Here is a 13,278-nt window from a genome sequence, read left to right as displayed (position 1 = left end):
GTAGAAATTGCATCGCTTGCACTTGTAGCTACTCTACCTACTCGTTCGATTTTAAATGAGAAATCATTGAAAACATCACTCACGCACTAGGTGTTTATAGCTTTGTTTAACGATAAAATAATAAATTTTTAGCAATGCAAATAATCAAAACCGATATATTTTGACTTAAACTTTCAAATGCGGTAAGCAGAATTGCTACTTTATTTTTTAATCAAAAGTTATTCGGGTTCAAAAATTGCAACTTTTCGATTTTTTGAAAGTTCAACCGCGGTTATCTCGAAAACTATGCATCCTACGAAAAAACTTGTCAGAGCATTTTTTGCCTAGAATGACCCATAAAATACAAAAAGATGTTTTGTTTTGCGAGAAATCACTGTTTTGTAATTCCTCAAGTTCTTTGTCTATAACAATCTTATCGACATCCGGATCAACTGTTACCCAAAAAATTCGTATTCTGCGGGTCAAAATATATAAAAAAAACTTGGGTAAATCCATCTGAATTAAGGAGGCCGTTGTACCCCCCCTGGCGACAGGACTAGTTTAACTAATAATACTTTAACAATAATTTAATACGAACATACACAAAAGTTTAGGGGGTTTTTCGATATATTGGAAAAAATTGATTTTCATTTTGTAACTTCAAGGGGCTATAACTTTTTTTATGTGCACATTTGTACTAAGGTAAGTTAGGTTCAATCAACATATTTTTGACCCCAGTATCTGTGGTATAATTTATGACCAATCTTTTCGGGACACCCTGTATAAAAGAACCGGAAATATGAACCTTTGGTGGAAACAGGAAGGAGATTTATCCCTATTAAAGCCAAGTCTAGCCAATCAAAGACTTCCTGAAATTTATGTGCCTTGTGACCAATATTTTCCAAAGATGGCCAAATAGCACCAGAAAAAAGAAGTAGATTAAAAAGTTAACAAATTAGCCAAATTTTATTTCTTACTGGAAATTTATTACCTTTGTATTGCATTTATTGTTATTTTTTGTTTAAACATTATATGCCCTTTTTATTGTTATACAGGTTGTGTCATAAGTAGCAGGATGATCGAATATTTCGCGAAATGAACATCTGATCGAAAAACTGAAAAATACAAAAGATTTTTCAAAAATCTATTGAATGACACTAAACACGACTCCACACTCCCCCCTGGAGGTGGAGTGAGTGTAACTTTAAAATCTTAAATAGGAACCCCCATGTGCATAAGGAATCCAAAGATTTGGATTCCTTATGCACAAAAATCTTCTTCTTCAGATGCAAATCCACTAATGGATGTTAACGATCACATTTTCCATTAACTTTTATGGAACTGGTATTTTTCGTTTCGCATGATGTGACCCAAATACGCCGTTTTCCTTTTCTTGATGGTTTCGAAAAGTTGGCATTCTTGGTCGATTCTCTTAAGGACATCTACATTTGTGACTTTCGCCGTCCATGGTATCTTTAGGATACCTCTACGCCATATAGCAGCATCGACGATACTGCAGTAGACCGTAAAACGAACTTAAGGTTCCGCGGAACGGAATAGGAATAGCCGAACTGAACCGACTACGCACAAGTCCTGTAGACGGTTCAGTTCGACTATTCCTATTCCGTTCCGCGGAACCTTAAATTCGTTTTACGGCTACTGCTAGCGTAAATTTGTCGCCCGTGGAGCCTTAGCCTTAGTAAACCTAAGTCTCAGTTGAAAATAGAACTTTGAGCAGGTCAGTAGCTTCCTGAATTTTACGAAAGCTTGTCCAGCTTGCTCAATGCGACATTTTACTTTCCTGTCAGATGCCCAGTCTTCAAAACGCCACGTTTTCACACAAAAATACGTAACTTTTATTCGAGACATTTTTTCGAATTGTTGATAAATGGCGCTATAATTGGAAAAAACTATTTATGATTATACCTTAAGGGGATGGGTACGTATTTTCGGCTGCAATGCTATTCAAATGGGGATTCATTTTTTTCGAATCCAGAGAAAACTAATAAGTATTTTTGAAAAATTTAAACGCAGAATGAAAAATTACGTTCTTACCGAGGGCCGAAAGTCCCTGAAAACTTCTATTATGTTTTTAATAAATTACAGGGGTGAAAAACTAAGAGAAAATGTAGTGTGATTTTTAATTTCAAATATCTCATTCAAAAGAAACTTTTTATTTATTCTAAGGGACTTTCGGCCCTCGATAATAATTTAGTCTTTCATTCTGCGTTTACATTTTTTAAAAATATTTATTAGTTTTTTCAGGATTTGAAAACAATGGACACCATGTCCGTAGTGATATTTTCCAAATCGAACATTCGCTATCTTTGTCATACAACGCACTGAGTCAAATAGAATATGATGACAAGACAGTGACAGTTTCAAATATTTGACATGGCATCGGGAATATTTTGAGTTGTTGATTAAATAATATTGATAGTGTATTTGATAAATAATTGATTTATGACGTGAACTTATAATATATAATAGTTATTTATGTACCAAGTAAGTAAAGAGTATTTACTGACGTGGTGCATACAAAATTTTATCGCCAATCATAAAAAACATTAACACTTACTTAACACTTACTTAATTATATCCTTCTAATGAAAAAAGAGTGTGTGTACTTAGTCCTTATAATAGTCTATGTCAATAACCATTAATATTAAACAAAAAAGTTTTCCTTACGGGGGATTCGAACCAAGTACTTACACGTCCGTAGCTAGGTACACATACCGCTAGCCTACGCAACCACTTGCTAGACCCGGCCGATAATAGGTATAAAAAGAACAAATAGGCAAGTAAAAAATGTAAAAAAAAATAATTGACATCAAATGAAAAGACATTATACATAAATCATGGTAGATTCAAGGATATGAAAAAGAACTTTACGTACAATATAATGTATAATAGTAATTTTATTTTTGTTGAATTACCTTCATCATTAAAAATAATCGTTATCAGGTGCATTTAATAAGAAATTTAGCACTTCTTCTTGCGGCAGGGTTTTTGATTTTTTGGGAATGTAATTCCTTCCTTTTTGTTTCAAAAAAGCTGTAAGTTTTTTATAATTGCTTATATCTATGTCTTTATTTGTGGTCAAAGTTGCCTTTAACATTGAATAATAGGACCACATAGTCGATGGAGCATATTCTTTAGGCAATTCAGAGAAATATGCTAGTAAAACACTTTCACTATAATTTGTAATACAATTTTTTTCACGCCATGCTTCAAATATGTCATATTGCCTATTGTATTTTTCGATGGATTTTGCTGGGAGAAGCTCTGAAACTGCCTCTAACGATTTCTTGCGTATTTCAGGTGGCGTTCATGTAATTTCTTCCATTTACAGAGCAGCACTACTGTACTATAATTTGATATTCGTTTTAACACTTTTATTACAATAAATACAATTTTCAATTTAAATTTTTTAAATATGACAGTGATGACAGGTGACTTCTGCATGCCGCTTTCGATTTTTAATCGATAGATAGTTATCAATATTAAATAATTACTAAATTGGTAAAATTTTGATTAATTTTATATGAATATAATTGCAAAATACTACAGAATTTCACTTTTTGGCATAAATTTAATTAATAATAACGTAAATTGTGTACAATATTTTCAATAATTAAAGTAAATAAATTTTAAGTTCACTCAAATAAATAATCGATTACTGCCATCCACCACTTACATTCAATCTCGGTTAATTTGATTAATCGCGGCAGGTAAAGTAAAATTCTTCTTTCAGTACAATAAAGTGTTACTTTACTGCCGCTAATGGCGGCAAATGAGTACAATAATGAATGATTTTAGTGACGGTTGGCGATAAAAGTTATTTATTGTTTATTATTTATGGAAGATCCAAGCAGATAATGCATCAGAATATATTCTGTGATCCAAGTATTTTTTTGTTAAAGATGTTAAAAATTGTAAACGTTCCATAGTAACAATATATTATTAAAAAATCACTTTAACACTTTTCCTCTTTTCTCGATTGAGTATTCGTTTTTGTTGTACATATAAATTATTACAATTACTGAATACATAGTTAGTGAAAAAATTATCACATTTATTAACTGAATTAATAATTTGCAATTATACAAATAACAATTATCCAAGAACATTCAAAAGCCATTTCTTTAAAGTTAATGATGGCATTGTCAAGTAGAATGACATTCTAGTAATGTTTACATATCCATACCAGTGTGAATTTTACTACACGTAATTTGCCGTGTAAAGACAGAAAAAGTAGGGATAGCCGTAAAATATTTGAGAATTATGTACCGATGGCCTTAAGGTAAATTATAGAAACGTCTAAGATCTCAAGTAATACACTTCCAAATGAAAAACCAAAACACATATTTAATATTTTTTTAAAAATCTATCAAATGGCCCCAAACACGACTCCACACTTTCACTCTTTAGAAGTAAGCGGGAGACAGCTTTGTAATTTTAAATGGACAACCACATTTTTCATTTGTTGATTAGGATTCTACGTCAAAAAGTGAGCAAGTGTTATTATCCGATTTTTTTTTTGATTCGTGATAGATGACGATGTAATCACAGAAAACCTATATACACTCTGGACCAAAATTAACCGGCCACCTTAAAAATGGGCTATTTTTGATGTCTTATATCTCCTAAACCTGTTTTCCGATTTAAGTGATTTTTTAATATGTTATAGCCTTATTCCTTGACAATATCGTTATAATAATATTGTTGCTATACAGGTAAATTTTCATTGTATACCGGGTTGTACGAATCAAACTGTGTTTTTTTCTTAAAGTTTGCATCACCCTGTGGAATATTCTAGCATTTGTAGAAAACTGAAATTAAAACCTAACTATAGCCTCATGCTTTCTCAACATTTTGTTGTTTGATTGATTCGCTTCTGTTGGATAATAAAAAAGTTAGGTGCTTTAACAATTAGACATGTTGTTTATCAATACAGGGTGTTTTTAAAAATATTTGGCAAAGTTTAAGGGGTAATTCTGCATAAAAAAATAATGATAGTTTGCTTTATAAACTTAGGTCCGCAAATGCTTAGTTTCCAAAATAGGGGGTGTTGAAATTTTTCTGACAAACTGACGATTTATTTATTGCTTTAAAACCGGTTGAGATATGCAAATGCAATTTGGTGGGTTTTATGACGCAGTTATTGCATATTTTTTGACATACAATTTAGAATTTAATATTCACCATTGGCGCGCATACGGGTAATATGAGCCATCATATTACCCGTATGCGCGCCAATGGTGAATATGAAATGCTTAATTGTATGCCAAAAAAATGTGCAATAACTACGTATTAAAACTCACTAAATTTCATGGGCATGTCTCAACCGGTTTTAAAGTAATAAATAAATCATCAGTTTATCAGAAAAATTTCAACACCCCCTATCTCGGAAACAAAGCATTTTCGGATATAAGTTTATAAAGCAAACTGTCATTATTTTTTCATGCAGAATTACCCCTTAAAGTTTGTCGCACTTATTTAAAAACACCGTGTATTGATGAAGAACATGTCTAGTTGTTGAAGTAACTAACTTTTTTATTATCCAACATAACCGAATCAATCAAACAATAAAATGTTGAGAAAGCATGAGGCTATAGTTAGGTTTTAATTTCAGTATTCTACAAATGCTAGAATATTCCACAGGGTGATGGAAACTTTAAGAAAAAAACACAGTTTGATTCGTACACCCGGTATACAATCAAAATGTATGTGTTTAGCAACAATATTATTATAACGATATTGTCAAGGAATAAGGCTATAACATATTAAAAAAATCACTTAAATCGGACAACAGGTTTAGGAGATATAAGACATCAAAAATAACCCATTTTTAAGGTGGTCGGTTAATTTTGGTCCAGAGTGTAGATCCGAAGTCTGCAAACTAATGTTTAAGTTATGGAATACATACATTTTAAGAATGTTTTGTAGAACAAGAATCTGCAATAAAAAATTAGGGTTCTTATTCCACGCGTTTTTCAGTATTTCAGTATACGGCTTTGTTTGCAGAAAAAATAAATGGACTCAGGCTAAACAAACTTGGCATATGTGTAGGATTCGTTAAAGACAATCGTAATAAAAGTCCGTATGAGTCTTAACAGTTCAATAAAATAGACAAATAAATTATAGATACTATTAAGTTGACGAAATGTATTTGGAAATAATTGCGTCTAATGAATATTATAACCGGCTTGTCATAATACCCGTCTTAAAGCGTCTCCAAGTTGCGTCTTTTTCGATTATCCCAAATAACACGTCCGTCGAGGTCCTGATGTTAAAATTGACTACCTATCGAACCCCCACGCTAAATAAAAATCTTACAGATAATCTCCCTCTTCTCATGGTTTAATTCGCTTTCCTCTGAGAACTAACCTATTAAGATTCAAAGGGCTCTAATGTTATTTTTATGTCTTAAGGGCGATTCAAAATAAACACAATCATCTCACCGCCACCCGTCGATTGGTTCCACCCATCTGTCCCTGTGGGCGTCGACGGACGCTCGTTTCGTGTTCGTAATAATAATCAAGAAAAATTATATTGGGACCGTGCAAGTTCGGAAAAACGACACCTGGTTTCATAGCTCGGCAACTTTTTTCGCACTTTTAATTATATTGGCCAATCATATTGGTCCTGGTTGCTGGATAATTATCAAGGCCGTAGCCCAAAAAAAATTATAAGAAAAAGCAAGATTTAGGTTATGTTATTAAAAGGTAAACAATTGTATGTACTAAATAAAATTAGTTATTAAAATTCGGTACTGCAAGCAAAATACAATTAATTAAATATACTTTTATATAATAATTGCATATCATATCAATATTGTGAGCAACATATAATTTTTCTTCTTCAATGACAGTAGGTATGAAATATACGTCAATTTGACAATTTCAATTGACAATATGAATTATTTAAGAAAGTTGCAAGATTTCTCCGCTATTCGCGCACGATCGTTTCTCGTATCCCTTCCAAGAACTTGCAAACCGCGAATACAGGAGACTTAAAAATATAAGATAAAATATTTACACTTCTACACTGTATTTCAGTACCTATACGGCTTTGTTTGCAGACAAAATAAATGGATTCAGGCTAAACAAACTTGGCATATGCCTACTTATTTTATTTTATTTGACATGCAATACAATAATAGTCTAACATTATATTATTTTAGGTTAAACATGGTGCTGGCCTTATACTCTTCTGTTGGGGCGACCAAAACGCAGACCCTGCCACCATCAAGTTCCTCAAACAGCTCGGCCTTCACGGAGTCATCTACGATAAAATCCACGAGTACAACAACACGGACAAAAAGGAAAGCATCTTCATGGTGGAAGCGAGAGAGTCGCAAAAAGAACTAATTCGTCTTGCTGCTGCAACGTCAGAAGCGCCGCAAAGTCCACCCCCACAAGCCATCATCAAAGAACCTGTACTGGATTTCCATATGGTGAAAGGACAGTTGGGCGATAAGATATCGACGGCCACTTCTCTGGAGTCTCTAGAGAGTCGTCTTTCTGAACAAGACGAGATCAAAAAGTTGGGTTAGGCTACAAGAAGAAACAAATACCCAAAACAAAAAAAATTAAATGCAAATATGTCAATGAAAAGGAAAAATCTAGCTAATATTAAACGTTGAATTTGATGAATTAAGTTTACTTACAAAATTTTATCATTGCATTTCAAGTTGGATTACCAGAACAAACGTACTAAACTCAAGGTAATGAGCTTTAATGTATTTTGATTAATTCAACTACTTTTATTCTATAGTCCGTCCCACCTTGACTTTAGAGTATAGGGAACATAGGCAATGCAGTCCTTATGAGAGTTTTTAGAGCGGTGATGCCGATTTTATCAAAAAGAATTTGTAATTGAACATTAGAGAGATTAAATTAAAACTGTTTTAGGCTGTGAAAAACAATCTAAAATTTTAGGATTCATATGCGTAATAATAATAGTAAATCAAATAAACTTAAAGGCATACGAATCCTGAAATTATAGATTGTCTTTCTAAAACAGTTTTAATTTAATCTCGTAATGTTCAATTACAAATTCTTTTTGATAAAATCGGCATCACCGCGCTAAAAATGCGGTGTTGTTCCCTATACCACACTATACTGTAAAGTTAAGGTGGGACGGACTATAGTATACTCGGTTTATTTATATTTGGGATTGATCATTAAGTTAGCGTATGCTATATCGTCGGCTCTATGTTGTATGATACCATTATATGTCATATCTCTGCTGACGATATGATCCTCCAAAAAATATCTGTTCTTCTTTTTTCGGTGCCCAACGTGCTGTCAAAATGAAGTCAATATGGCGGCTGGGCGGCAAACATAAATGGTAGTCTGTTCTTAATGTGCTGTAGATCATTTTAGTTACGTTTCTTTGTAATTTTATTTTGTACAAGGATTAATTTAACATTTTCACTGGAAGCATTAATTTCAAAAGATAATATGCCTCATTCCTGTTGTGTATTGAAAAAGTTCAGTTTTATTGGTTACCCTCAATTCTACATTTTAAGTTTCCTCTTCTTTTTGTGTAGACATGACTCTGTTTTCCAATGTGCCTCCAGTAAGTTGTTATTCCATCGTTTTCGTGGTCTTCCCACTGATCGTCTTCCTATTGGGGAACCGTCTCTCGTCGTCCTTACTACTCTATACATTTTAAGCATAACACTAAACTAAATAAGTTATCATCCGAGAGACAAAAACAATGGTTAAATGTTATAAAATGTCCTATATAAATGCTAAATAACTAACTGTGTCCATGTTACTTACGCTTGGAATCTTGCTCCACCGTAGGTTAAATCAGACTCATTGCAGGAAAATGAATCTATATTATTTATTTTGCCAATCTTTTGCTTGTAACCAGCAACATGCATATTGTCTACCAACAACTTATTCAGGTTTACTTATTCACTGCTTAGAACTAAATCAAGTCGTTCAAGTACTTTCACAACTAAGAACTACATAAAATCAACAACAAAATGTTCGGAAAAAACAACTAAAAAACTATTAAAGGTAAAAAACTTAAAAAACACAATGTGGTACAAATATAAACAAGCACAATGTTTGACAGTTTGGCTCTCAGCGGTATCATAAACGTCAAAGTCTTGGAAAACCCTATTAGGTCCGGCTAACGTTAACAATTAATTAGCCAGTCGGTCCTAGTCTTCAGCTAATCAGAATAGTTGTTCGACACTGCGTATTCTTCTTATTCTTCTATGAAAAATGCTAATAAAAATGTTTAATGTGTGATCAAACATCAAACTAGTTAACCTGTAAACTAAAAGAAAAGAAAAGATGGTTCAGATTCGATTACAGTACAGAGCCTCTACTATGTGCTTATACGTATTTCGGAATAACCGTTTCCGGGTAATTATCCTTTCATCCTTTCCGGGTAATTATCAAAATAATTACCAAAGATGCTACTAGCACCGTCTATGAATCAAAAGTCTAATAAGTCAGGAAATAAAATTCGAAATTATTTATCCTTTCAGCTTTTTAAGTTGGAAAAATAAAGCATAACAGTATGTCGAGTATTTCGCCACTCTGTTATGCTTTATTTTTCCAACTTAAAAAGCTCAGAGGATAAATAATGTCGAATTTTATTTCCTGGCTTATTAGACTTTTGATTCATAGATGGTGCTAGTAGCATCTTTGGTAATTATTTTGATAATTACCCGGAAAAGATGAAAGGATTTGATTTCAGTTCAGTGCCTCTACCCAGGTGCTCCGATGAGGAAACGATTATTCCGAAATACGTGTAAGCACATAGTAGAGGCTCTGTACTGTAGTTGTATCTGAACCATCTTTTCTTTTCTTTTGGTTTATACTTTATTCACCTTTGGTGGATATTAAAGGAAATAGTTCGCTAAAATTATTATCACGGTGAATGACAGGACGTGAAATGCAATTTAGATTTCCCTTGTCGAGTATTTCGCCACTCTGCTATGCATTATTTTTCCAACTTAAAAAGCTCAGATGATACATAATTTCGAATTTTATTTCCTGACTTATAAGACTTTTAGTTAATCTGTCTTCGTCGCATCTTTTTGCCCGTTGCTTCATCGGAATTGCTATGAAAACATAGTTAAGCCATTCCTCACGTATTTCATTAATAGTATACACGTCATTAAAAAGCTTAACCCATTCGCTGCCGATTAAAGAGGATGGAACTCTGTTAGGAACCGTTTTGTAGAACGGCACCTAACTGAAGCAACCGTATCACTCGCTGGCGCGTGAACGGTACCTGACTGAAGTAACCACATCACGCGAATGGGTTAACAAGAGCATTAATGTGATCCTTTTGTCATTTTTAAGAGTTCAGCTGACATGTTGTCTGGTCCAGTTGCTTTTTTGGTTTTGGATGATCTTATTGCATGAACCTTAGACAAGGAAAGAGAGAGGACGAGTAATCCTATGACCAAAAGTGAAGCCAAACCGCCACCAGAGATTTTAATCAGCGACGTATCTTTGGGGTATTGTGATGGATCGAGTATTTAAAATGATAAAATGAAATGTATTTAAAATGAAAAATTTGTGTACGGTAAATGTTTATTAAGTTGCTCATATTAAAATTTTTAAAAATAATACGTACAGTCACAATCACTGAATAGTTTGCACCCTTTAATATCCAGTGGCCAATTTTTTGAATTTTTACCTCGTTTAAACGCACCTTCTACATCAAAGTGACGTTACCAGTGGCGGACCCAGAATAGGTTGATTAAAATTAAAAAATCAAAATCAAATAAATCTATTTTACAAAATTTAACAAAACGGAAAGTATAGAAACGGCATTTTTTTTTAAATAAAATTGAGTTTGGCAATTACTTTTGGTTTTGCGCGTGATATAAACGGCATTTTGGACGCTTTTAATAGCTTCTTATTTTATCTAACAATAAAAAACTGAAAACGTTTGTTTTCTATACTTCCACAAAATTTATTATATCTAAGTGACTACAGCTGTTTCGGCGGAGTGCCTTTCGGCGGAGTGCTTCTTATTTTATTTTTCAATACGCACTAAAATTTTTTACAAGCAATTTGACATTTAGTAAATCCGTACGACACTGCGATTTTACAGTATTACAATATAAAAATAAAGGTGTAAACTATTCAGTGATTGTGACTGTACATATGTTTTTATTACGAATTTTAGATGAGGATAAATTTGAAATACATCCTAAGAGGATCTATAATTTCTGATATTCGTTGTGTACTAAAATAAATTCTAACATTCAAATATTTTAAAATTTTAGATTCTATTACAAAGTAGATATATGATTTATTGATCACGTTAAAAAACATGGTCTTTAAGATTTATAATGCAACTGAATGCATTCAAAGACAATTTTATTTTTTGTAATTGAACAATTTTAGTTGTATTTAAAGAAGTTTCATATAATTTTATAAAATTGTTTTGAAACTCGACAAAATTTCTATTAACCTTGTCACCATATGGATCCACGAGGGTGAATTTTTACATTGCCTGGCGCATGCGCACACCGACGGTATAGTATTAGTTGCTACATATTTTAGGTTATGTATCGCAAATAAGGTGTGCGCGAAAAGAATAAATATATTATTAGTGTTTTTAGTAAATATATTTATTATAATTTTTATGTCTGTGGATCTGTCTTCCTCCTTATTATTGAAAATGTCTATTTTCAATTAATGTATCTGTCACCGTGATTGTAATTCTGTCCGAGAAATGATCGACTAAATACAAAAGCGGTGGTAGCTGATCGGTAGTGCATTCGTCTAGGGATCGAGAGGTCCCCTGTTCGAATCCTGACAAAGTCATATCCTTTTTTTTTAATATTTGGTATTCTTTTTGTTCTTTCTAAAATTAGTTTAATATTTAAATACAATACAAAAAGAACTGTTAGTAGATAGGTATATTGATTTCGTTGAAATCATAATATGAAGTTAGGGTATATTATAATAGAAGTATAACTTCTTACGTGCGTAGAAAGTACACACACATTCTTTTTTTATGACATTTTAACCCTCAACGAACACCCACCACTGGCAACCCATTGTTATATTTGATGTGACCGCCATGTTTTTGGTGGCAAACAAACTCCAAACTGGCTTCACTTTTTGAACGTCTATTAAATGAGTGTTACCCGTCCTCTCTCTTTCCTTGTCTAAGGCATGAACAATGAAGGAATTAGCGAATGAAAATTGTTTGCGCATCTTATGGTTGCGACGTCTAGTCTACTCTCCAAATCTCGCACCACCTATCGACAAGTTTTAGGTGATTTTTAGCTTGCCTTTGTGTTTAATAATGAAACATTAATAATTATCGCTTATAAGAAATTACACTGATGCTTAGAATCCCCAATAGTAATAGTCAAAGCCAGCCGCTGCTTGCTTATGCTTATATAATCAGAACGAACTGTAAGTCAGTTCGTTGAGTATTTTGGAGGTGGAGAGACTTCTGGACTTTGTAGGACTTCTGGAGAATACTAGAGAAGACTCTAGGAGAGACTTCTGGACTCTCTGATGCACAGGGCCGCAATTAGGGGTATGCGACTCACAACAATATTATAGCGAATTAATTTCGTAGATCACAGCCGAGTTTTATCGAAAGTTACATGCGGCAAGCAGAAACTTGTCAATATGAAGAATCAGTGTTGCAAAATATTTAGACATTTTCAACGTGTGTCAATATAACATACAGTCGACGATATAATTGACTTTTTCCCACACATCGACGTTTTATAATATCTAAATTTTTTCTTGTACATTTAAAGTATTTTAGAAATATTTAAAGAGTTATAATGTTGTTCAAGATATTTATACAAAGCAAACAGTGATATTAATTAAAGATTATTGAGGGAGTATTAACTTTTATTACAAATTCTATTCTATCTATTCTCTTTTCATTCATGAAAAGTATAGAGTTATATATGGGGTATTTGGTAACGAATGGGCCATAGCTTAACCTTAGATTTCCCGAGCTCTAAATAGGTCGATTTAAGTTAACTTACTTTAGTACGAAAGTTGATTATGAGCGCGTGAAAGACGTATGTGGCGCCCTCTGGGTAATACATACTTTTTGGTGGCGAATTTAGATTTATTGTCCCAAAAAACGCCCGCTTACCATATTTTGTGTTGTTATCCTATGCCTGTCATGAAATATTCAAAAATAAATAAAATAAAAGTTTAACTTTGACACCCTGTATATTTCGGTTATCAACTTTCGTACTAAAGTAAGTTAGCTAAATCGACCTATTTTAGCCTCAGGAATCTAATAAGGTATGGCCAATTCGTTACCAAA

General features: G+C 33.0%; 1 protein-coding gene across 2 annotated transcripts in view; it reads left to right on the top strand.

Moving 5' to 3' along the window:
- The window catches only part of LOC114324179 (glycerophosphocholine phosphodiesterase GPCPD1), a 47,226-nt gene extending 34,387 nt beyond the window's left edge, over positions 1–12,839 (top strand). For both annotated transcript variants that reach the window (XM_028271933.2, XM_028271932.2), the window contains one exon: positions 7,166–12,839. In XM_028271933.2, the coding sequence (XP_028127734.1) occupies positions 7,166–7,537 (372 nt within the window). In that variant the 3' untranslated portion in view covers positions 7,538–12,839. The remainder of the gene's footprint in view (positions 1–7,165) is intronic.
- The last annotated feature ends 439 nt before the right edge of the window (positions 12,840–13,278 follow it).

This window comes from Diabrotica virgifera, chromosome 1 (assembly GCF_917563875.1).
Source record: "Diabrotica virgifera virgifera chromosome 1, PGI_DIABVI_V3a".
NCBI lineage: Eukaryota > Metazoa > Arthropoda > Insecta > Coleoptera > Chrysomelidae > Diabrotica > Diabrotica virgifera.
The sequence above is the reverse complement of the archived record's forward strand: the minus strand, read 5'-3'. Positions and strand labels throughout refer to the sequence as shown.